This window comes from Coenobita brevimanus, chromosome 101, assembly GCF_032717465.1.
Source record: "Coenobita brevimanus isolate Jiangsu-jjx chromosome 101, ASM3271746v2, whole genome shotgun sequence".
NCBI lineage: Eukaryota > Metazoa > Arthropoda > Malacostraca > Decapoda > Coenobitidae > Coenobita > Coenobita brevimanus.
The window spans coordinates 44,313,606-44,341,378 of NC_137054.1; the positions used below are offsets into that span (position 1 = coordinate 44,313,606).

General features: G+C 39.9%; 1 protein-coding gene across 1 annotated transcript in view; it reads right to left on the reverse strand.

The window, feature by feature from the left end:
• The window catches only part of LOC145414965 (G protein-coupled receptor kinase 2-like), an 854,061-nt gene that overhangs the window by 109,632 nt on the left and 716,656 nt on the right, over positions 1 to 27,773 (reverse strand). The window contains exon 11 of the mRNA XM_080284376.1: positions 22,196 to 22,333. Coding sequence (XP_080140502.1) covers positions 22,196 to 22,333 — 138 coding nt within the window. The remainder of the gene's footprint in view (positions 1 to 22,195; positions 22,334 to 27,773) is intronic.

Consider the following 27,773-nt stretch of genomic DNA (forward strand, 5'->3'; position numbering starts at 1 on the left):
TGAGAACTGTCTCCAGGCCACCTGTCCACACACATATGTTTGTAAGATCTTCCACTGACTGAGTCAGTAGCTTGTGCACATACCAGTCCTCTTGACCTGGATGCAATCTCACTGGGGGTAGACATTTAAGAGGATGCAGTAGTATTTACTCGTCATGTATTCTCACGTTTGCATGTATGTACTGAACATACATACATACAGATATATATATATATATATATATATATATATATATATATATATATATATATATATATATAATATATATATATATATATATATATATATATATATATATATATATATATATATATATATATATATACATTATAATATATATATATATATATATATACATTATAATATATATATATATATATATATATATACATTATAATATATATATATATATATATATATATATATATATATATATATATATATATATATATATATATTATAATATATATATATATATATATATATATATATATATATATATATATATATATATATATATATATATATATATATATATATATATATATATATATATATATATATATATATATATATATATATATATATAGATATATATATATATATATATATATATATATATATATATATATAGATATATATATATATATATATATATATATATATATATAGATATATATATATATACATTATAATATATATATATATATATATATATATATATATATATACATTATAATATATATATATATATATATATATATATATATATATATATATATACATATCTATATATATATGTATAATCGTGAATACTGAACTTGACTCCATGTGAATCTTGTGGATCACTTGGAGGCGATGTCTTGGCTTGTTTACCTTCCACAGTCTTCTGTCCTCGGTGAGACCAGGCAAAAAATGACGCGTAAACGATCTTGGTTTTGGGACGGTTCCTCAGACCGGATGATTTATGATGGTGAATGCCAGTATTTACTCAACATTAAATTTCTGCCCACATAGAGACTGGATGAGTCAAGATACCCACTAGGCGTACTTTACACTCTGAACAAACTATGTATTAAGAATCTAACTTGCACTAAATGTAGCAGAAATTGAATAATATAGGACCACTGAAATCGCGGATTGCCATCACATGCCATCAGTCATATTTTAATTTCAGTTTATGATAAATATAAACAATTCATGATACGTTATATATACGTGTTCTATTTGTATTATTTATATTACGGCATATGACATTACCATGATTCACAATTTCACACAACAGTGTAAATATTTAACAAATAAAATTATGCTTTTTAAACAGCGCGGGAATGTGTTTACTGCTACAGTGGAGCCATCTGACGGAATACTAGGCTTTTCAGAAGCACCCCATTCATCTATTGCTGTGTCTTTCTTATTAACCTCCTTTATTAAATTTTCATATTCTTCCTTCTGCATGTGCAACTGCTTCTTAATTTCATCTCTTTCACTCTGAAATGCCTTCTTTAACCTATACATTCATTCTACCAGTTTATTATGCACCTCCATATCCACCAGTGAGTGTGCATGTGTGTGTGTGAGGTGTGTGTGTACATGTATTTACCTATTTGTATTTACCTATTTGTAGTATACAGGAATTGAGCAATGCTCGTGTTGTCCTGTCTCCATATCCACATTTATCAAGTCTACCTTTACACACATGAATGTTTTCCTCATGCACCACCTCTTTGTCTAAGTCGTTCCAAATATTTAAGTATTTACTTAATATACCTAATTGTGATATACACAGAATGTACTATGCATGTGGGTTTCCGTCGCTGCTTCTCAATAAGTCAAATTTAGCTTTAAACTCGTTTAAGTTTATAGATTGGACAATCTCTTTGTCCAGGCAATTCCATAAGTCAATACTTCTGTAAGGAAAGCTATATTTCTTGATATCATTCAAGCAGCTTGACTTTTTCAATTTCATTTCGTGTCCTCTTGTTGCTCTCTTATCCCAAACAAACAGATCTTCTTTATCAATTTTATCTACCCCCACCATGGTCCTGAACACTGCACTCATGTCTCCCCTCTTTCTCCTTTCCTCTAAGGAAGGCAAATCCAGTTTTTCCAGCCTCTCTCTGTATTACAAGTCTGTTAGACTGGGGACCATCTTGGTTGCTGTTCGTTGTATTCTCTCAATCTTGTTTATATCTTTCTTTTTGTGTGGGGACCACACTACCGCTGCATATTCTAACCTGGGGCGGATCATTGCAACTATCAATTTTTTCATCATCTCCTCATCCATATAATGAAATGCTACTTTTATGTTAGTCAAGAGTTTATAAGTCTCTCCAACTATCTTGTTAATGTGCTTTTCTGGTGACAAACTATCTTGGACCAGCACTCCCAAATCTTTCTCTTCTCTCCTTTTTGTGATTAATTCATTACCCAAAAAATAATTCAGTGATGGTCTCCTGGTACTTTTACCCATTTCCAATATTTTACATTTCTTTACATTAAATTTCATTTCCCACGTCCGGCTCCAATTGTGTATCCTATCCAAATCCTCCTGCAGTATTTTACAATCCTCCTCAACCTCTATCTTCCTCAAGATCTTTACATCATCAGCAAACAGACTCGCATAACTGTTCACTCCATCTACCATATCATTTACGTAAATCAGGAACATTACTGGCGCCAACACTGAGCCTTGAGGGACTCCACTTGTTACTTCCCTCCATCCAGACATCTTTTCCTTTATTACTGTCCTCATTTGTCTGTCTCTCAAAAAGTCTCTCATCCATTCCAGAAGTTTCCCCTTTAGTCCTCCTATATATTCTAGTTTCCACATTACTCTCTTATGAGGTACCTTGTCAAAGGCCTTCTCTAAGTCTAAGTACGCACAATCCACCCAACCATCTCTCTCCTGTACCACATCAATCGCTCTTGAGTAAAAGCTCAACAAGTTTGAAACACATGACCTTCCACTTCTGAATCCAAACTGACATTCAGCCAAAACATTCATCTCTTCTAGATATTTTATCCATCTGTCTTTCAGGATTCTCTCACACAATTTTGCGACCATGCTGGTTAGAGACACTGGTCTATAATTCAGGGGTTCTTCCCTGTTTCCTCCCTTGTAAATTGGTACCACATTTGCCCTCTTCCATTCTTTTGGCACTTTCCCCTCTACCAGTGAGCATACAATTAAGCTGTGAATTTTATCCGCCAGTTGTTCTCTGCATTCCTTCAGTACCCAATTAGAAATTCCATCAGGTCCTGGGGCTTTCCTTACATCTTGAGTTTCCAGTAATTTATACACTTCCTGCACCTCCACTTTTATATCTTTTATCACCGGAACATTTCTAATCACTCCTTCCCCTTCCACAAGCTCCTTTTCTTTAGTGAAAACTGACTGGAAACGTTTGTTCATTATTTCTGCTTGCATTGCCGCATCCTTAAAGACCTCTCCATCTACTTTCAGCTTGATGATTCCTTCCTTTTGTTTCAGTTTGCCATTAACAAATCTATAAAACAGTTTGGGTTCATCCTTGCATTTGTCAATTATACCTTTTTCAAAATTCCTTTCTTCTTCCCTACGTATTCTTGTGTATTCGTTTCTTGTTCTTTTATATTCTTCCTTTGTTCTGTCGTTACCTCTCTTTCTCCAATTGTTCCACGCCTTATCTCTCTCTTTTTTGGCTATCATACACCTTCTATTAAACCACTCCTTTTTCCTGTTTTCTTTCCCTCTTACTCTTGGTACAAATTTTTCCACTCCCAAATTATAGAGGTCTAGAAAGATATCCCACTTCCTCTGTATCTCTCTTGTTTCTCTGAATTTTCTCCAATCCGCATTTTCAAAAAAGTTTCTCAATCCTGTAAAATTTGCTTTGCCAAAGTTGTATCTTCCCTGTCTATGAAGCTCGTCTCTTGGCTCGACGTTTCCTATTAACATCTGGAACTCAATGACCACGTAATCACTTTTTCCCAAAAGACAGAGATATTCCAATGATTCTATTACATCGGCTTCTTTGGTGAACAGTAAATCTAACCTTGCTGGTGTGTCCTCACCTCGAAACCGTGTCTCTTCTTTGACCCACTGCGTCATCACATTATTCATTATTATATTTAATAACATAGTGCCCCACGAATCCTCGCCGCCTCCCGAGTACCATTCCTCCCAGTTCACCTTTTTACAATTAAAGTCACCCACCAAAATTATATTATTGCTTTTCTCAATTATTTTTTGCAAGTAGCTAGCCATATCTGACAACATCTCATGGTATTCGTCATTCTTCCATGCTCTCGTCTTTGGGGGAACATACATTACCGCCATATCTCTCTTAACATTCTCTCCAGTTTCTAATTTCATATATATCACTTCAGCCCTGCCTTCTCCCATTTCCACAGTATCTACATTTATGTTGTTCTTCACTGCTATCATCACTCCTCCTCCCTTTTTTTCTTTTCTGTCTTTTCTCCACAGTTTGTATTTACCATCTCCCAAATGAACATCAATATCTTCTCTTAATTTGGTCTCTACAAAGCACATGACATCAGGTTCATGTTCTCTCAAGAAATCATTAATTTCAATCCTTGTCGATATGAAACCATCAACATTAGTATATATCACCTTCAAATTATTTTTGACATTATTAATACCCTCTTCTCTCCTACTCTCTGTCCGTACCACTTCCTCAACTTCTGATCTTTCACAACCATCCCCCCTAGTTTCCTTCACTTCTATTTCCTTAAATACCATTTCCTTACTTTCATATCCAATACTCTCCAAAAAAAAAGTATTACATTCTTCCTCTGTCCTCTTATCATTTTTTTCTTTACTTCTTCCTTTAATGATTTTAAAACTTCTCTTTCTTCTTCATTCAGATCTTTTCTTATTATAATATTTTCCATCCCCGCCTCTTTGCTTAATTTCCAGGTCACTTTAAGTATCTCATTTATTACACTTTCTGATGTAAACTTGACTCTCATTGGTCTTGTTTCCCCTTTCTTATAAGGCCCTATCCTCCTTACTTCCTCAATTTCTTTTACCCACTTGTCTCCTTCGGGGTCAATCTTGCCTAATATTCCTCTCACCATGTTCGTGTCTCTCTCGAGTCTTGCGAACCTAACCTTTTCTTCCTCTTCCCTGTTTCCAAATACTACCACACATCTGTTCCTTTCTACAGTTTCTCTCACTATTTTCTCTTTTTTCTTCAGTATTTTCACAACATTTTCTTCCATTTCTTTCTTGTTCATTTCCCTTTCTTCCTGGATGATCTCTCTTAAGCTGACCACTTCTTTCTGTTCTTCTTCTACGTGTGCCCACTTTGCCTTATGTTCTTCTAATACATTACTCACCTTCTCCGTTTTATTAGTACTCTCTTCAAGATTCCTCCTCAGTTCAACATTTTCCCTCTTCAAATTCCTTATCTCTTCATTGGCTGTTTCGTTGGACTGGATTAGACTCTGTATGGTGGTTTCCGTATTTCCTGACACATCCTTTATCACTAGATTCTCTACTTTTTTTTCGAGTTCACTAATCCTCATAATTAATGTTTTCACCAGGTCCATGACATTAGAATTAGCATCAAATCCTTGAAATTCCATTCCCTCATTGTTTACATTTTCGGCCATGTTTAATGTCTATCTATCTATCTATCTATAGCCCGACGCCCTAATCCCGCAAAGGGTGGCCGCAGACAAAACGCCTCCAAGTCACTCTGTCACCCACCATTTGACTCCCCTCCCCCCAACTCACCCCCCCCTCCCTCATATACCTCTCAACTCCATCCCTCCACCTCATCCTCGGTCTACCCCTCCCTCTCCCTCCCTCCACCTCACCTACATACACCCTCTTAGTCAGTCTTTCATTCTCCATCCTCTCCACATGTCCAAACCACCTCAGTGTATTTCTCCTAATCTTTTCAACCACATCCACATCTACCCCACAGCGTTCCTTCACTTCTTCATTCGTCAACCTTACCCCTGGGGGTAGGGGGGTTTCAAGAATACTCCCCCAGTATCCCTGCTTGTCGTACGAGGCGACTAAAAGGGTTGGTGGTGGGTTAGTGCCCCACCCCGTAAAAAGAACTAACTAAAAAAGCAAATAAAGCGCCTCGGACCCAGACGGATGTTTAATGTAAAGTACCTAAACAGCTGTTACCGAATAAGCCACAAACATTCATGTATACTATTGCCAACAAATCTTTACATTTTTGGTAGTCTACTAACTTTCATTATTTTAAATTTAAAGAAAGACCCTAGGAGACAGGACAGACAAAATTCCTGAAACTACTCAAGGTTAGGAGCGATGCCTGGGACGTCCGCTCTCTCCGGCTGTTCGTGTGTGTGTGTGTGTGTGTGTGTGTGTGTGTGTGTTCTTACCAAATTGTATCTTTACAGGAATGAGTCAAGCTCGTACTGTCCCGTGTCTTAAACCATATTTATCGTACATATCCTTAAATTTATGAATTGTTTTGGCACACACTATTTCATTCGGTAGTGCATTCCATTGATCAATTGCTCTGTTTGGGAAACTGAATTTCCTTACGTCTTTATCACCTCTCTTCTTATGCAGTTTTTTGCAGTGTCCTCTTGCTGATGCTTCTCCATATGTTAAGTAATCATTTATGTCTATTTTCTCCTTTCCTGATATGCACTTATATAGCATTATCATGTCACCTCTTTTCCTTCTCTCCTGTAGTGCTGGTAGATTCAGTTTATTTAGTCTTTCTTCGTAGCTTAGGTCCCTTAAGCTTGGTATCCATCTTGTAGCTGCCCTTTGAACTTTTTCAATCTTGTCTATATGCTTTTTGAGATGAGGACTCCAGACTACTGATGCATATTCCAGGGTTGGTCTAATGAATGATGTTATTATCCTTCTTAGCATGTCTTCATTTATGTATGTGAATGCTATTCTCATATTTGCAAGCAGTGTATACATGTTTCGTACCTTCTTGCTGATGTGGTCAGCCGGAGATAGTCTGTTATTGATAATCACACCTAGGTCTTTCTCTCTTTCTGATGTGAATAGGATTTTATTTCCTAACTTATAATCCTAATTAGGTCTTTTTCCACTTTTACCAAACTTGATTACATGACACTTGTCAACATTGAATTCCATTTGCCATGCACTACTCCATTCATGAAGTTTATTTAATTCTTCTTGTAGCTCTTTACAAGAGTCTGTGTTAGTCATTCTCCTTTGTATTTTTGCATCATCTGCAAACATATTCAGATAGCTCTCATTTCCAGTGTTACTGTTTATATCATTTATATACACTAAAAACATGATTGGTGCCAGCACCGAACCCTGTGGTACTCCACTAGTCACTTCTTTCCATGATGAGTAGTTTCCTCTTAGTCTATCTATCTATCTATAGCCCGACGCCCTAATCCCGCAAAGGGTGGCCGCAGACAAAACGCCTCCAAGTCACTCTGTCACCCACCATTTGACTCCCTCCCCCCCAACTCACCCCCTCCCTCATATACCTCTCAACTCCATCCCTCCACCTCATCCTCGGTCTACCTCTCCCTCTCCCTCCCTCCACCTCACCTACATACACCCTCTTAGTCAGTCTTTCATTCTCCATCCTCTCCACATGTCCAAACCACCTCAGTGTATTTCTCCTAATCTTTTCAACCACATCCACATCTACCCCACAACGTTCCTTCACTTCTTCATTCGTCAACCTGTCCCTCCATGTCACTCCACATGCTCCTCTCAAGTAACTCATTTCCACTGCTCTCACTCTTGACTTGTTCCCCTCTTGCAAGGTCCACGCCTCGCTTCCATACATCAGGGTAGGGATCACAATACCATCATGCAGTGACTTCTTAACTTCCATACTCACCTCCCTATTTCTCATCACTGCTTTCAGTGTGCCAACAACCTTCCTTCTCTGCTGTACTCTTTCACGTACTTCATCCCCCAAAGTTCCTCTTAGTACTGTCCTCATTTCTCTTTTTATGAGAAAGTCTTGCATCCAACAAAACAGTTTCCCTCGAATTCCTCCTTAATGGTACAGTTTCCATAAAAGTCTTTGGTGTGGTACTGTGTCAAAAGCTTTCTTGAAATCTAAATAGATACTGTCCACCCATCCTTCCCTTTCCTGTATTGTGTTTGTTACTCTGTCATAGTAGCTCAACAGATTAGTAACCCATGATTTTCCTTTTCTGAAACCAAACTGTCTTTCTGTTATCATACTGTGTTCTTCTAGATGATTTACCCAAGCTTTTCTTATAAGCTTTTCTAATACCTTGCTTACAACACTGGTCAGTGATACTGGTCAGTAGTTGAGTGGATTTTGTCTATTTCCTTTCTTGAATAAGGGGACAATATTTGCTTTTTTCCAAATATCAGGTAGTTTACCTTGACTCAAGGATTTCTTGAAAATTAAAAATAATGGTTTACTTAACTCCTTTGCACATTCTCGTAATACCCAACATGAAATTTCATCAGGACCACTTGCTTTTCCTCTGTCTAATCTACTTAACTCCTCCTGTATTATTTTTTCTGCTATTTGTACATCTGGTAGTATGTGTGGATATGCGTGTTCCACATAGTCCCTCTCAAAATTTTTTTCTTCTGTAAAAACTAATTGGAAATTCTTATTTAGTGCTTCACAAATATCTTTCTCTTGTGTATAAGTGATTCCCTCGTCCGTAATGGATTGTAGTATATCTTTTACTTTGGTTTTGCTTCCGATATAGCTGTAAAACAGCTTTGGTTGATCACTACTTTTATTTATTATATCCTCCTCAAACCGTTTTTGGGCTTCCCTCCTTATTCTTGCATAGTCGTTTCTTGCCTGTTTGTAATTATTATACGCCCTTTCACTATTGTGTCTTCTGTATCTATTCCACAACAAATCTCTTCTTTCTTTTGATTTTTTACATTCTTGATTGAACCATTTCTGTATTTTCTTATCTGCTTCTTTGTGCTGTGGGATGTACTTCTGGACTCCTATTTCATAAAATTCACAAAATTTTTTACATACAGCATTTAAATCTTGTCCTCTAAGCTCCTTTTCCCAATCAACTTCTAAGAAATACTTCTTTAGGTCTTGATAATTTCCCTTTTTATAGTTTAGGCTCTTCTTGTAAATGTCATTGCTGTTTACTATGTCATATGCTATCCTGAAGTTATAATTTAGTACTGCATGATCGCTTTTGCCGAGTGGAGGGTGATATATTAAACTGTCAATGTCATTTTCTTGCCTAGTAAATATTAGATCTAGCACTGAAGGTACATCAAGTCCTCTTTTTCTGGTGGTTTCCCTCACATGTTGCGTTAAGAAAAACTCCTGCACGAGATCCAGGAGCTTTTGGTCTGAACAGCTTTCTTGGCTATTTATATCTAGAGTATTCCAATTTATATTTGTATTGAAGTCCCCAGTTAGTATAATTCTTTCCGATTTCTCTTCCATTTTATGTAGCAATGATCTTATACTCTGAACTGTACTCTCTGCCAGGTCCTCATATTCATCTCTTTCCCATGTGTTTGATCTGGGTGGCATGTACAAATTGGCTACAATTACTTTACCTTCAGATGTGTCGATCTCTACTGCAATCAGTTCTACTTGTGATGGTATATCTAGTTTTATTTCCTTGACTTTTAGATTTTTCTTAGTTAATATTATAATTCCTCCTCCTTTTCTTAAATATCTGTCTCTTCTCCATATATTGTGTTCCTCTAAGTTTATTATGTCATTGGATACCATTGGTATTAATTTTGTTTCAGTTAGGCATATTATTTGTGGTTCATTTTCTCTGACATAATCATTCATCTCTAGTAATTTAGATACCATTCCATCCACATTTGAGTACATCAACTTTATCATCTTGTTTATATACTTGTCATGACATGGTTCTACTACCTTCCTCCTTTTTCTTCCATCCTGTTTGTGTACCACTTTCGTACCTGCAATCCTACTACTTTGTAAAAAAAAATTTCTTCTCCTCCTCTTCTGATCTTCCCTCATTTTTTGTTTTTGCTTCCTCCCTTTTCTCTTTAAGTAATTCCAGTTTCTCTTGTGTTAGGCATCTTTTTATCCATACATTTTTGAACTCATCTTTTTCCATAAGATTCTTTGCATTTTTTAGTATCTCTTCCACTGTGTTTACACTCTGGAAAGTCACCTTTAGAGGTCTTGTCTTGCTTTTCTCGTATTTCCCTAACCTTTTGTGTTCCTCTATGTCTTTACTACAGATTTCCTCTGATACTTCTTTCAGTAAGCTCATTACATTTGCCATCTCCTTTTTGTCTCTTGTGATCTTGTTTTTAACTTCTTCCTCTTCTATACCAGTGATTACTATTGATTTATTTATCTCTACTGAATCTCTGACTAACTTTGGATTGTTTTGGATGATTCTTTTCACTTCCTTTTTAATGCTTTTTTCCTCCACCCTTGTTTCTAGTCTTTCTTTACTTTCACCATTTCAGCATACGTGGTTTCTACATCATTTTTGTAGCTTTGCACAGCTTCATTCACCTGTGTTATCTTCTCCTCAATATCACTGCTCTGGTCCATACGAATGCTTGCTTGCCTAATTGTCTCTGTGTCATTTTTGAACTCTTCCATAACACTCTCGTGATTGACTACTGTACTTGCCATTTCACTGACTTTCTTCCTAAGCATACTCAATTCCACTGTTAGTTCACTGATGGTTGTGTCTTTCTTATTGGCCTCCCTTCCTAGTTTTTCTATCTCTTCCTTTTGCAAGTGCATTTGCTTATTTATTTCAGCAATTTCATTTTTGAAAGCCATTTCTAGTTTGTGTACACGTTCAACCAGTCTATTGTGAGTCTCCACTTAACCAGTTCTTGGTAGAAATCATCATTTTGCTTTTTACTTTTATCCCTTTTCTTTTCCAAACTTGTTTTATTGAAATATGTATCCATTTTGTAATACTAAATGAACAGAGTATGTACTTACAGAGTATGTGCACTTTCCCCGTGTTGCTGTAGTCTAAACAAACCCAGCTGACTCAGCGCATTTTTTTTCCTCGTGGTTCTTTGTTCTGTTTGAACCAGTCTTGTTTAAACTTATTTTTTTTTTTCCTTTTAATAATGAAAAGTCATTTAATCTAACCTGGTACAGAGCTTGACTCATTCAAAGATACTAATTTAGGTAATGCCAATGGCCGTGTTGGTTTGGTACAGAGCGCCGATGCCGCACGTCTACCTCTGATGACTCCCTGTGTGTGTGTGTGTGTGTGTGTGTGTGTGTGTGTGTGTGTGTGTGTGTGTGTGTGTGTGTGCTGCAAAGACATGTTATGTTATGGAAGATGACTAACCTTTAATATCAAAGAAAACAACATTGGGCTTATGGGGCTGAATTTGAAAATAAAAAGGAAGAAACACTTGGAGTGATTTTTCTTTTTAATTCAAACAATTCAATGCAAGTTTCATTGAATTTTTCTAAATTTGATCCAAACTGATCATAAACTGAATCATAATAGTAGAGTTAAAGTCCTTCAATCAAACCACCAATACTAGGTGGTGGCGACCATCATCCACTCACTTGATGTAGTGCTGCCTACTTCTTCCTTAGCCTTTATCATTCTTTTTCTGTGCCTGTCCTCCTCTCTTCCTATTTCTCCCATCTTTCCTGTCACTTTTTATTGGTTTTCTTTTCTTTACAGGTGGCTTTACATTGAATGACAAGCCAAATGGTTTCCTGTAAGCCAAGAAACCATTTACAACGCTGGGTGGTAACCATGTAACTAAACCATACATGCTCCCTACGTGTCAACAAGTGGGTTGGTGGAGGGTTAGTGCCCCTCCCCGTAATACAAATAACTCAAAGTCAAATGGCCACCCTTTATGGGATTATGGCATCTGGCAATAGATAGACAGATAGATAGATTTTTTATTTTTTCCCAAGTTTTCTGGGCTTTATCAAAGGAGTTATCTGGCTTGGACTTGGTCTTCAACTTGGATGTTCACTCGCTCCAGAAAGTATCGGTGCAGACTATGTGTTAAATATTATGACACACGGAACAAAGGAAACTGGAAATTGCGGTTCCGTCCTCCCACATGCAGGTATCTCTGACGATAAATGACTGCTATATCAGATACCTCTTGTGTCCTTCATAATGAGTAGGGAATGGCTGTAGATGTTATAATATATACAGGTATTAACAGGTTATCATTGCCACATGGTCGAATCATTCCGGATGACATCGTACCCACAGTGCACCGATACTTTCTGGAGTGAGTGTACCTGCCTGCAACTATTCATTTACAGTTCTATGCATTTCCAGTGAGTAAAACAATAACCCATTTCATCTGAAGTGTTTATTTAATGAGCATGTACAGACGTCGGAATAAGTTCGTTTCCTTTTCCATAGACTAAGGTGTTTGTAACACTGCTCGACGGAGAGGTATCCTCTCCTCCTCCCTTCCTCATAATCCCACATTCCCACCCAACCCCCCTACTTCTTTCTGACCCCATAACCCCACCCGGTACCCTTCATACTCTCGTTCACAGCCGGCTAGGGGTTTCTGTACTTCAAGTACCTCTCTAATTACGTGTAGTCCGAACAACAAATAAAGGAAAAGGTTTACTACACTGTGTGTGTGTGTGTGTGTGTGTGTGTGTGTGTGTGTGTGTGTGTGTGTGTGTGTGTGTGTGTGTGTGTGTGTGTGTGTGTGTGTGAGAGAGAGAGAGAGAGAGAGAGGAGTTACAAGGAAAAGTTAGGATCTTAATAACTATGCAGCCCATACCATGGAGATACTTCTTGTTTGCCTGGGAATACATAGCCAATTCAAAGTTATTCTAGTGTAAGATCCTGCCGATGAATCCCTTAAACTTCTCTACTGTAGTGTTAACAACGTCCATATTGTGTCAGTTCCATATGGAGCAGATCTTGCACGTGAAAAAATTTTCACGTAATTCTACTGGTAAATTTTTTCATTTACAGCTTCCAGCCATGGTTGTGTACAGAGTCCATGTTAAGAGTAAGCAACTTTCTACGTAATGACTGTGAAACCCATTCAGATTTTAAACACTTTAATGAGCTGACCTCGTAGTCTACGAGTTTCTACTAAAAAAAAGTCCCACAGCCCTCAGGCGAACCTGATACCTAAATCTCCTTAACTCTTTTTAAGTCAACGTATGTATTTTTCAAGCAACCATAGCAACTCAGGAAGTGGCCATATTATGGTCGGAACAATCTCTTTACTCCTAGAGAGAGAGAGAGAGAGAGAGAGAGAATGTAAAATGGGGAAGAAAGAGAGGTGGAAAGAAGAATGAGAAGGAATGGAGGGGAAGAAGAGAATACTGCAAGAGAGAGAGAGAGAGAGAGAATGTAAAATTATGTAAGATGGGGAAGAAAGAGAGGTGGAAAGAAGAGTGAGAAGGAATGGAGAGGAAGAAGAGAATACTGCAAGAGAGAGAGAGAGAGAGAGAGACTTAGAATGGTAAGAACAATCGGGAGAAATACTTATAAAAAAAGTGAGTGAGAGAAGAAACTGAAACAGAGAGGAAGAAAACATGGAGGTGAAAAAATGGAACAATGTTATAGGAGTGACACAGGGATGGAAGTACTCACACACACACACACACACACACACACACACACACACACACACACACACATTTTCTGAATATTTGTCGACCTATCTGTCTGTGCCTGTCTATGTACTGCCCCCCCCCCTCTCTCTCTCTCTCTCTCTCTCTCTGGATCCTTTGTCTCATCCCCAGTTCCCTTTTCCCTCCTTCCCCTTTCTTTATAGCTATCTGCTCAGTCCCTACCTTCCTCCCTCTCTCTTTGCTTTCCTTCATCTCTCCCCCTCTGTCACTCCCTCCTTACCTCACTCTTCTTTCTTCCTCCCTTTGTCACAAGTTTGTCTTACTTTTTTCATCTGTTACATGTCTTTTTTTCTCCATTACTCTCTCCATATTTTTTAAATTGTACTAAATCCATTTCTTTCACTGCCTTCTTCCCCCAGTAATAACTGCATGCTCTTTTTCTCTCTTCTTTCTCCGTCTCTCCCTGTCACTTGAAATCTGTCATCTTTCCCTCCCTCTCTTCCTCTCCCTCCCCTTGTCTCCCCTTATTAACATCCCCCCCCCCCCTTTCTTGCCCTAAAAATTAACCTATTTCCTTCCCACTCATAATCTCTATTTTTCTCTCTGCGAATTTCTCTGATTTCTCTGTTTCTCTCCCTCCCCTTTTACTAGAATGTTACATTCATTCTACTCAGCCTCAATGCTTTCGTCTTATCCTGCTTAGTTCTTTCCCTGCGTCCTTGCCAGAATAACACACTTTCTTCCTCTTCCCTGTTACCTTGCCTCTTTCCCTAATTTTTCTCTATCGTTCTATGCATTAGGTTCCGCAGCTCTCTTTCCCACTTTCTCCTTTTGTTACCATATTTCTATGTTTGCTCCATTCCCATTTTCTCTCAGCTGTCTCCTCTTTTGTCTCTCCTTCCCTGTCTCCCGGCTTTTCTATTCACATCCCCCTCTTCTCTTTCCCTATCACACTGCTTGTATCTCATTTCACCTCTCACTATCTCTTCTTCTCACTCTCTTTCTCTTTTCTTAGCTCTCGTTGTTCTCTCCTTGCCTCTTCCCTTCTTATTTTCTCTGTAACTGTCCACTCATTTCTCATTTTTCCACTCGCTCTCCCTCTCAGCCTGTCGCTCCCTGTCTTTTAACTCTCTCTTTCTCTCTCTCTCTGTAAAAGTGGTGTCTACTACCGCAACATTTAGTCACAGAAGATTTATCTCTCTCTCTCTCTAACACACACACACACACACACACCAGTGTTGTAAACCTGTTCCTAACTTGGTTTATGATATATGCTGTATTATGCCTTTATTAGTTGTTCGGACTACACGTAATTTGAGAGGTGCTTGAAGTACAGAAACCCCAAGCTGGCTGTGAACGAGAGTATGGAGGGTACCGGGTGGGGTTATGGGGCAGGAGAAAAAAGTTGGGGGGTTGAGTGGGAGTGTGGGACTATGAGGAAGGGAGGAGGAGGGGATACCTCTCCATCGGTCAGTGTTACAAACACCTTAGTCCACACAAAAGAAAACAAACTTATTTCGACGTCTGTACATATTTCTAATGTTTTCAGAGGCCCCTCCCAATAGTCCGGAAAAACCAGTAGTCTGAAAAAAAACAGTAGTCTGAAAAACCCTCGGCCCCCTGCCATTCAGATTACAGGACTTTTACTGTACTTAGTTTTATTATTTTATAATTTCCAAAAGACTAATGGCAGGGTGGTATATTTCCATCAAATCCCACCACGGGCATGTAGGAATAATCTTGAAAAGGGTGCAGCATACTGCAACAAGAATATACAATGGCCATATTAATTAAAATGTCACAGTTTGAGTTGAAAGATCAGACTGGCAGAGAGTGAAGCCTTTTATTTAAACAACCAACTTCATCACTAAACATACATGCCTCATTAAGCATCACCCTTTATGTAGAATCAAACTGAAAAATATCAGATGGTCTGCAGACTTAAGCATTTTGGTTTAATTTTAAGTTTGAAGTATGCAGGTACAGTATATAAGTTTTGTCTAGCCCACAAAAAATCTGTTGAAAATTATAGGCCTGTTATGGCATTTAGCGGAGAGGTTCTTGAGATGTGAGAGAAGTTGTATGCGACCTTCGTGGACTTGGAGATAGGATATGACAAAGTCAATGGATGAGATGTGGAAAATATAAAAAAAATATATGGAGCAAAACAGAAGCTGTTGAATGCCGTGAAGAGTATGTACAGAATAAGGGTGCTAAAGCTGCAGTGCATGTGGATGGCGAACAGAGTGAATTTTTCTATCTCAATGTTGGATTAAAACTGGGATGCGTCATGTCTCCACGGTTTATCAATCTGCATATGGATGGAGTTATAAAAGAGATACAAGGTTTGGGGGTGGATGTTGGAGCAGCCCCAATGAACGAGGGCAGAGTTTGAAAACTTCCTGTTCTGTTGTTTGCAGATGCTGCTTCATTGTTAACCCGCCCTGTCCCGTCAACGTATGGGTACGTTGCAACGATTTGCATTTGCCAGTCCCGGCGACGTACCGGTACGTCGTGCAATTACAAGGTCCCTAATCTGGACAATTTTCAATTTTTGTGCGTGATTTTTCGTATGTACACATGGGACACCTTCCTCTATTCCTCTACAAGATGCCAAGCAGGGACAATGCCTTACACCGCATAACCTCCCCCCTCCCCCCCTCACGCCATTGTCTCGGTAATTCACCTGTTACCAGTGACCTGGCCAGTAAAGATATTCAGGGCCAGAGTGATTCCCCAATCGATGACAATGTGGAGGACAAAGTTTACACAGCATTAGAAGAAGAAACAGTCAGAAATAATGATCAGGTAATGTGGCAAAAAAAGGTCAGGTATGGTGATTAGTTAGTGAGTGAAACAATGCTTATAATGCCTTTATTACTGCTTGAAAACCAATATACTCTCATACTACATATAAATTCGTACCAAGTAAATAAATAAATACCGTTTATGAGTGGATAAAATAGTTACCCTCCCATAGAACTCGTTTTCTTTGGTGCCAGCATGTTAGAAAACCCAGTCAGGTAAGGAGGAACTCCTACCTGGATTGAGTATTTTAAACCTCAGGTGAGCAATTTCTCTATGAATTTTCGATGCTTCTCACCAAAAGCGGAGGTTTTAGCAAAAAAAAAATTTTTCGAAAATACTTCAGGATTGGGGGATGTCGGAGGTGTGGAAAACCTCGGGACGTGACGGGTTAAGTAAAGACAAAGGGGAAGTGCAAGGCTTGGTGAATGAGTTTGGGAGAGTATGTAGTAAAAAGAATCTAAAGGTGAACGTAGGGAGGAGTAAAGTTGTGGTCTTCAAGATGAACGACGTCACTGAATGCACAGTGAGGCTGGACAGTAAGGAAAGGGAAAATTTGAGTGCACGTAAGTACTTGGGTAGTGTGATGAATTAGGATGGAATTTCAGAGGATGAAGTGCTGGAAAGGGTGCAACAGGGAAGACATATTGCTAGTTATTTGAAAGCAGTTACAAAATGGAAGTAAAAATGTCGCTCTATTCCCCACTCCATATGAAAGAGAAACTTGGACCTTGTTGGAGGGACACAAGCCAAGAGTGAGAGCGGTTGCAATATGATGAGGAGTAAGTGGAGTTACATGGAAAGAAAGACTGACAAATGAGGAAGAGAAGGAGAGTTGTGGTGTGGATGTGAACAAAAGCATTAGAGGAAATGCATTACGGTGGTTTGGCCATGTGGAGAGGATGGAGAGTGAGAGACAAACTAGGAGAGTGTATGGGAGAGAAGTCGAGGAGGGAGGAGGGAGAGGGAGACTGAGGATGAGAGGATGAGATGGAGTAAAGAGGTACAGTATATGAGAGAGGGGGGGGTGTATGTCAGGGGGTACGGCGGCAAAATGGTAGAGGACAAGGCAGCAAAGAAGAGATGTGTTTGTGGCCACCCCCATTGTGATTATGGCATCTGGCTAAGGATGGAAAAGAAAAGAAAACCACCATAATCATCACCACCATCCTCCTCCCCCTCCTCGTCATCGTCATCATCATCAGCCACAAGTATATGGGGTGGGGAGGATCCACAAAAAGGAAAGGATAACACACTAGGAGAATTACTATCAACAGAGTGCCTACTAAATATAACTGCATAGAAATACACTGCATAAGCATAGTATTTCAAAGTCAAATTATCTGTAAAGTGTAAGCAGGAGAGCCATAAATAAGCCCATAACAGTGAGTCCTTGATAAACGAAAACTCGAAGTACGAATTTTCGGTTACAAAAGCGATGAATATAGGACAAATTCCACAATACAAAAGTAGGTCTCGATGATACGAAAAACGATACAAAAGGAAATAAGAAAAATTCAAAATGAGCGCTCACTTGCGGTGAGGAAACGAAACAACCTCTCTCTGGTAAACAATTTTTCGCGTGCTTCCCAGTACCATCAGCGGTGAGGAACGGGTTGGCCGACCAGATGTACTTCTTGGCCAGATGTACTTGGTCCATGGTTTCAGGACAATTCGCCGTCACAATAACAAGACAATTCACCATCAGGACTTTTCGCTGTCAGGACGATTCCCCATCACTTATTTACATATTAGTTTTTTTAGCAAGTATGGGGGAGAGATAGTAGTAGAATGGATGTGGAAGATGTGCAGATTGGCCTGGGAGGAAGGTAGAGTCCCGGAGGATTGGAAGTCAGGTATAATTATTCCCTTGTACAAAGGAAAAGGGGAAAAAGAAGTGTGTGGTAATCATAGGGGCATTTGACTTCTTAGTATAATAGGAAAAGTGTATGGTAGGATACTTATTGACAGAGTTAGAGAAAGAACAGAGGAATTAGTTGGAGAAGAACAGGGAGGCTTTAGGAAGGGAAAAGGTTGTGTAGATCAGATATTCATTCTCAGATCTTTAGTGGAAAAGTTTCTAGAGAAGGGAAAGAAGTTGTATGCGGCTTTCATGGATTTGGAGAAAGCATATGACAGGGTGGATAGACTAGGATTGTGGAAAGTGTTAAGAATATATGGAGTAGATGGGAAGTTGTTGAATGCTGTGAAGAGTATGCACGATGGTGCGAAGGCTGCAGTGCGTGTGGATGGTGAACTAAGTGAATTTTTCTCTTTGAAAGTTGGGTTGAAACAGGGATGTGTCATGTCTCCATGGTTGTTCAATCTGTACATGGATGGGGTAATAAAGAGGTACAAGGTAGGGTAGTGGATGTTGGAGTGGCCCTGGTGAGAGAGGATAGTGTTTGGAAACTCCCTGTGCTGTTGTTTGCAGATGATACTGTGTTGTTGAGTGAAGAGGAAGGGAGCTGCAAGGCTTGGTGGATGAGTTTGGGAGAGTGTGTAAGAAACGGAATCTAAAGGTGAATGTGGGGAAGAGTAAAGTGATGGTCTTTGAGAGAGGTGAAGTCAGTGAATGTACAGTGAGGTTGGATGGTGAGGAATTGGAAAATGTGAGTACGTTTAAGTACTTGGGTAGTGTGATGAGTAAGGATGGAGGTTTGGAGGGTGAAGTGCTTGAAAAGGTACAGCAGGAAGAAAGGGTGCTGGTTCTTTGAAAGCAGTGATAAGAAACAGGGAAGTGAGCATGGAAGTGAAAAAGTTACTACATGACAGTATTGTGATACCAACTCTAACGTACGGAAGTGAAGCTTGGACGTTGTTGGAAGGACACAAGTCAAGAGTGAGAGCAGTGGAAATGAGTTATTTAAGAGGAGCCTGTGGAGTCACATGGAGAGACAGGCTGACGAATGAGGATATAAAGGAGCGTTGTGGTGTTGATGTGGATGTGATAGGAAGCGTTATGAGGAACATACTGAGGTGGTTTCGCCATGTGGAGAGGATGGAGGGTGAAAGACTGACGAAGAGAGTGTATGTGAGTGAGGTGGAGGGGGAAAGAGGGAGGGGGAGGCCGAGGATGAGATGGAGGGATGGGGTGGAGAGGTATATGAGAGAGGGGGGTGTGAGTTGGGAGCAGGGGAGTGAAATGGCGGGGGACAGGGCGACTTGGAGGCGATTTGTTTGTGGCCACCCCAAACGGGACTGAGGCATCTGGCAATAAATAGATAGATAGATAGATATAAGTTTTTGAGTTATATGAGTTATAAAGATGATGGTGGTTTATTCGTTTTATGCTAAATGTAAAATATGGCATCAAATAGTTGGTATTAACGGAAAAAAATATAAATACAGTACAGGTATTTTGAAACATGAATCAGGTGCCGTACGATGTTTCACTTCATCGTTTAACATAAGGCTGCATATGAGACATTGGCATTCATATAAATGCCTAATAACCTCAAGTGAACGATCGACATACTCTAAAATTATATGAATAATCTTCATATTACGTCTACATTCTCAGCTAATCAATCAATCTCAACCTACTTCATCCAAAAATTTAAAAAAAAATGACTGAAGACAGCTATGGGAGACTATCTATCTATCTATTGCCAGATGCCATAATCCTGTAAGAGGTGGCCATTTGACCTTGTTATTTGTTTTACGGAGAGGGGCACTAACCCTCCACCAGCCCACTTGTTGACACGCAGGGAGCATGTATGGTTTGGTTATATGGTTACCACCCAGCATTGTAAATGGTTTCTTGGCTTACAGGAATCCATTTGGCTTGTCACTCAATGTAAAGCCACCTGTAAAGGAAAGAAAAACAATAAGATGTGACAGGAAACCTGGGAGAAATAGGAAGAGAGGAGGGCGCGCACAGAAAAAGAATGATAAAGGCTAAGGAAGAAGTAGGCGTCACTACATCAAGTGAGAGGATGATGGTCGCTACCACCTATCGCTAAAGCCAGATTATAATTCAAAGTCGACTACAGTGAGACAGAAGCAATTATTGACTACAAGTGCAAATTATAATTAATATCCAAAACCTACACTGTTGATAGTTCCCCATGAAATTAGTTATTGTAGTATTAATATCCAAAGCCTACACTGTTGATAGTTCCCCATGAAATTAGTTATTGTACTGTCGTATTAATCAATTAATATTAAGTATATTTATAGAATGACGGGGAATCATCTTGGGTACGAATTGTCCTGACGGGGAATTGTCCATGTTTTGATGGCAAATTGACTTCATGATGAATTGTCCCGGAACCGAGTCCATGTCCCTCCTCGCAGCCTCGCTGTGCGTGAGGATATTTTCATAGCTCTACACCTTTTTGTACTGTTTAGACATGCCTCCCAAGCACCCTGCATCATCTCCAGCATCGGGGGAGCCCACTGCAAAGAAGCAGCAGCACCGTACTCTAACTCTGGAGGGGAAATTGGAAATTATAAGACGCCACGAGGAGAAGCAGGGAGTCTCGGAGATTGGGTATGCTTTAGGCCTTGCAGTTTCCACCGTTGGGACTGTGACCAAGAAAAAGGAGATGTACAAGAAAATGGCCACTTTGTTCTCTACACCTACAGATATTACGTACTTCTACAGGTATTATTTACTTCAAAATAGGAGGGGTAAAGTTTAGGTAGGGGGTCAGAGGGGGTCCTGGGATGCATCCTCCCCTTTCTATGTACAGTATATTTCAATGGGGAAAATTGTTCCAATATACGAAATTTCAAATTACGAAAGGTTTTTTCAGTCCCTATCCCTTTTGTTTATCGAGGACATACTGTACTTAGTTATTTTAATTTTTCTTGCTTTCTCCAACTGATCATAATCAAATTAGGAAAGGCCACCCACATTAAGGGGATGCTGCATCTATTTCCATTCTCATTATAATAACCAAACCATCTCAGCAGCCGTCAATAACTCCATTACCTAACATCTTTTGGAAATCACACAGTTTTAATCCTATCCACTCTTGGTAACCCACACACACTCCTCAACAGTCCAATTTCCACTGCTCTTACTCTTGACTTTTTGCATTCCTCAATACCGACCTTACACCTACACATTAATGTGGACACAAACATACCTTCATGTAATCTTCTTACAGCCTCCATACTCTGACTTCCTTTTGGTACCAGGATATTCATAACAAGTCACTTTTCTTCCCTTTGCCACTTTGTTCTCCACTTCCTGTGCCCATGTAGCTCTTCTATTATGGTACTCAATTATCACGATTCATTCATCAGTTCAAGCCTCTCTTTATTCAACACACATCACAATGAGAGTTACCGTCTCTCTCAACAACTACCATCTCACTTTTCTCTGCATTTACTTTCAGAAGAAGCCACTAACAGACATTCACAAAATTTCAACCAGTCTGCAAAGTTTCTATCGTATTCACTATCAGCATGAAACACAGCATCATCTGGATAAATTATATTTAAGATACTCCAACCTTAACCATTAACCATCATCCCCACCCCTTTCTACAACTTTAAGTTTTATCTTCCCCTATAATCCCATCCACATACAGCATGTACTGAAAAATGTAACATAAATCCTTTTCTCACTCTCACTAATACTGGAACAATCACTCAGACATCCACCTGCGGTTAAGCATGCATCACTACCATCACACTACCATCATAGGCTCTAGACAGTCTGTTTCAACACTATTCCAGCAACATCTTTCATACATTTCTTTTCCATTCATCTATTCCAGATTCATAATAACCTTGCAAACCATTTTGTATGCTTTCTCTACTATCTGTTTTAATGCAAAGATCTGGTACACATCCTTAACCATGCCTAAAGCAGAAATTAATAAACACAATTCAATCACCATTTAACTCACCTCTTGTTGCCATGGTATTGACACAGACCCTGTGTTAAATTTTGAGTAAAACGAATCATCCGTAGCATCAAGGTTGACTCCTTTCACAGTGCTGAACTGCTCAATATCCAACACATCCTTGGCATAGACAGCATGTGGCTGTAAGAAAACAAAGATATAATAATGTATTTCATAAGGGGGGTGAAACATATACATACAAACACATACACATATTTCTGCAAGGCCAAAACCCATTAGGGAGGTGGAACACATACAGTACGTCCAAACACAACACACATATTTCTCCAAGGCCAAACTCCATTTTTCACTCGTAGCAAATAGATTTAGATGTACCCTAATAAAAGAAGAGGCTTTCATTCTTCTTACTATTTTCAATAGTAACAGGAGGAATCATTCCAGATTCACAGCAGAGGATAAGGTGTGCTGCTTCTTGTATCCAGTCTAAATACTTTATTGGGGCATTGACACTTTCCCTCAAGGTCTTCAATATCTTGTCCACTCATTCAAAATGAGTGTCATATGACTAATTCCTGTACTCACTTTGTGAGATGTGCTGGGAAACCACCCTTTTGAGTGAAAATTTATTCAGTCACAGCTTCTTACCCAGTGTGGCACAAAGGAAGAATAATCAAAGGTACAGTACTATGACCAGAGCTCAGTGCAGGAGGTGTCTCTCAAATTCCGACTCCGCTCTTTCTTTACCCCTGCACAATTGTTGACTCTATACAGGGGTTTTATCCGCCCCTGTGTGGAGTACAACTCTCATGTGTGGGGAGGCTCCCCACATACAGCTCTTCTCAATAGGGTGGAGTCAAAGGCTTTTCGTCTCATTAACTCTCCTCCTCTTACTGACTCCCTTCAACCTCTGTCTCTTCGCCGCACTGTTGCATCTTTATCTCTTTTCTATCGCTACTTTAATGGTCACTGCTCCTCTGAACTGTCTGCTTGCATTCCTCCACCTCTACGACGGGCGCGTAGCACCCGTCTGGCAGCAAACTCTCATCCCTTTTCTGTCCAACTCTCTAATGCAAGAGTTAACCGTTACTTCCAGTCTTTCATTTATGCAACAGGTCAGCTCTGGAACTGTCTCCCTCTGTCTGTATTTCCTCCTGCCTATGATCTCCAGTCTTTCAAACGTAGTGTGTCCAGGCATCTCAAAATGATCGGATCTTGAATTTGGCTCTCTATTGTATTTTGTTTTTCTCTTGGAGGGAACTGTTACTGCGGGCTCTTGGCCTTTGGTTCCTTCTTCCTTGCATCAAAAAAAAAAAAAAAAAAAAAAAAAAAAAATCACTTGCCTTTGAGTGAAAACTGGATTTTGATGTCGCAAAAACCAATTTTTTCACTCTATGCTCCTTCTTTGGAGTGACTATGAGGGCGTTCCAAAGATGGACAGATGATGATCTTGGGCAATGAGGAAGACTCATATATAAAGCACCCAGAAAAGAGACAAATGCTTCAGTATCACCCAGGTGGAATATCTAAAGCTGTCAGACGGAATATTGTGCCCTGGTTAAGTGGACAGAACTATTCAGATAATATTCAGTATACCCAAATGCTACTATATGCCCTGTCATCAAACACAGTCCACTGTGGAAACTAAAGGATGTTGCATTTGGATGCAATGTCTCAAATATTCTAATCCTGAAACATTTGGCCAGACTACAGTATGGCAGATGCTGACCTAAAAATTGGTATACTGTGGTATACTATACTTGAAATACCTGTGTGCTCTTTCATCATACTACAAACTGTCCAGATTGAAAAATAAAAAAGAATATGTGAAATTTTTATGACAGAACTGTGAGACACTGACTTTATATTACACATACTCTCAAACTTCAGCATGTTCTCTTTCACATCACAAGAATAAAACTCGAGCCTGGTAACCATTCAATAGTTCTTCACTGTACCTACCAACACCACTATTCTATACACCTTCCACTGACCATGAGTAGATTAATACTAAAGAACATCACCTCCCACATCCATCTACATGACTCCCAGCTGAGATTCCAAACTAAATATTCAATCATCACAAACCCCCTGGGGGTAGGGGGGTTTCAAGAATACTCCCTCAGTGTCCCTGATTATCGTATGAGGCGACTAAAAGGGTTGGTGGTGGGTTAATGCCCCACCACGTAAAATGAACAAACTAAACAAGCGAATAAAGCGCCTCGGACCAGGACAGACCATACGTTGATGACTAGGGAACGGACAATGGACATTCTGAGAGTGGGGACATGGAATGTGAGAGGAGTGAATGATGAAGTGAAAGCAGAGATTGTGCAAGTGCTTGAGGATGCAAGAGTGGATATATGTGGGTTGACTGAAACTAAATGGTAAGGTGAGAGAATGAGAATACGGTTTAGGAATATGTGCAGGAGTTAATGAGAATGAGAGGGCAAGAGAGGGAGTATGTCTGATGATAAGCAAGAAGTGGAAGGAGAATATAAGAGAGTATGGAACAGTGGATGCAAGGATTCTATGAGTGAGGATGAAAGTAGGTATACAAGCTTGGGTGACTGTGTGTGCGTATGCGCCAACAGAGGACCGAGTCGCAAGAGTGAAAGATGAGTTTTGGGCAAGTGTAGAAGAATGTATGGACAAGTTTGAGAGGAGTGAGAGAGTGCTTTTGAATGGAGACATGAATGGCAAAGTTGGGAATGTACGAGTGGATGGAGAGGTTGGTCAGTGGGGTGTGCCAGCTGAAGTAGATGGGAATGGTAGTGCTTTGGTGGACATCTGTGCTGGTAAGGGGTTGGCAATAGCTAACACCTACTTTCGGCATAAGATGATACACAGGTATACGTGGAGAGTAACGAGGAGGATGGATGGTGAACTTGTTGAACGAAAGGCAATGACAGACTATGTGTGTGTCGATGAGAAGACAAGTGTTGGATGCAAGAGTGTGGAGAGGGTGCGGGAATGGAGTCTCGGACCAACACTTAATGATGGCCACGGTAAAGCTGCAAAGAAAATGGGTGAAGAGATGAAGGGGAAGACAGGAGGAAACAGCTCCTGTCACAAGAGTGGAGAAATTGCAAGACAATGAGAAAATGGCAGAGTATAGGAACATAGTGGAAGAAAGGTTGGGAAGGTATGAGTTAGAATAGATGGAAGAGGTGGAAGACGTACATAAGATATTCATGGAAGAGATAGGCGCAGAGTGTGAGGTGGTTTGTGGAGTGACGAGGAGATGCAAGGGTGTGCAAGGGACAGCATGGTGGAATGATGAGGTGAAACAAGCTGCAGAACAAAAGAAGAAGGCATATAGTGAATGGTTAGCGAGTAGGGATAGGGGAGAAGATGAGAGAGAGAGGAGAGAGGTATATGTGAGCAGGAGAAGGGAGGTGAAGAGATTGGTGAAGGAGAGTAAGAAGAAAGTGGATGAAGAGTTTGGAAGGAATCTGAGTGTGAAATGGAGGGAGAGTAAAAAATTGTTTTGGAAGGAGGTAAAGAAAGTAAGGCAGTGTGAAAGGGGTAATAGTAGGGGAGTGAAAGATAGGAATAACTGATTGTTGGTGGAGAAGAGAGAGAAATTGAGGAGATGGAAGGAGCACTTTCAGGATTTGTTAAATGTACAGAGTGACAGCAGTGTGAGTATAAGTGGTTGGGGAATGGCTGGGAGAAAGAGAGATGAAAGGAGCGAGGAAGAGATCAGTAGGGCAAAAAAAGTGGAAGCAATGAAGAAGATCAAGATGGGAAAGGCCCCAGGAATTGATGGAGTGTGTGGTGAAATGCTGAGGTATGGGGGTGAGATTGTAGTGGAGTGGATATGGAAGTTATGTAGATTGGCTTGAGAAGAGGGAGGGTTCCGGAGGACTGGAAATCAGGTATAACTGATCATTTATACAAAGGTAAAGGGGAGAGAGAAGTATGTGGTAACCATAAGGGTATTTGCCTTCTCTGTATGACTGGAAAAATATAGAATACAGATTGATAGGGTTAGGCATATAACAGAGGAGCTAGTTGGAGAAAAACAAGGGGGATTTAGGAAGGGAAAAGGGTGTGTAGATCAGATATTTGTTCTAAGATGTTTAGTGGAGAAGTATCTAAAGAAGGGAAAGAAAGTGTATGCTGCCTTCATGGACTTGAAGAAAGCTTATGACAGAACAGATAGACAAGGTATGTGGCAGGTACTGAGAATATATGGAGTGGAGGGGAAAGTGTTGAGTGCTGTGAAGCGTACGTACGAAGGAGCTAGGGCTACAGTGTGAGTGGATGGTGAGCTAAGTGAGTTCTTTGATCTCAACGTGGGACTGAAACAGGGTTGTGTGATGTCTCCATGACTGTTTAATTTATACACGGATGGGGTTGTAAAGGAGGTGCAAGGTAGGGCAGTGGATGTGGGGGAGGCTCTAATGAATGAGGGTGAGATTTGGAAGATTCCGGTGTTGCTGTTTGCTGATGATACAGTATTGTTGAGTGAAGATAAATGGGAGTTGCAAGGTTTGGTGAATGAATTTGGGACAGTGTGTAGGATGAGGAATCTGCAAGTTAATGTAAACAGGAGTAAAGTTAAGTGTTTGAGAGGAATGAAGTCACAGAATGCACGGTGAGGTTGGATTGCATGGATATGGAGAATGTGAGTGCATTCAAGTACTTGGGTAGTGTGATGAGTAAGGATGGAACTTTGGGGGATGAAGTGCGGGAAAAGGTACAGCAGGAAAGGAAGGTTGTTGATTCACTGAAAGCAGTGATGAGAAATAGGGAGGTTAGTATGGAAGTTAAGAAGTCACTGCATGATAATACTGTATTGTGATCCCTACCCTAACGTATGGAAGCGAGGCATGGACCTTGCAAGAGGGGAACAAGTCAAAAGTGAGAGCAGTGGAAATGAGTTACTTGAGACGAGCATGTGGAGTGACAAGGAGGGACAGGTTGATGAATGAAAAAGTGAAAGAACGTTGTGGGGTGGATGTGGATGTGGTTGAGATTAGGAGAAATACACTGAGGTGGTTTGGATATGTGAAGAGAATGGAGAATGAAAGACTGACTAAAAGGGTGTATGTAGGTGACGTGGAGGGAGGGAGAGGGAGGGAAAGACCAAGGATGAGGTGGAGGGATGGAGTTGAGAGGTATATGAGGGAGGGGGGAATGAGCTGGGGGGAGGGTAGTCAAATGGTGGGTGACAGAGCGACTTGGAGGCGTTTTGTCTGCGGCCACCCTTTGCAGGATTAGGGCATCGGGCTATAGATAGATAGATAGATAGACAAACTTTACATACTAACCCAATTCATCTTAAGTTGTTTTTATAAGAAACAACCCTCACTAACAACACTATTAAAAAAAAAAAAAAAAAAAAAAAAATCATGATATTAATATGGAGGAAAACAATAAGAAATTACAAGTCAACTTTCTGAAAGGTAGACAGACCCTGGATCTGAATAAAACTAAAGTTCCAACTTCAGAATCAATCCAGTGGTGTCCCACTGGGCCAGTCCTTTCACCCTCACTTTTTAACCTTTTCCACCATGACCTACAAACTTACCCCATCTTCAGTAACAGCACAGTGCTATGGTGCTGACCTGGCGAAAGGTTCACAACATTACAAAACTCAATGAGCAGTAAGTCA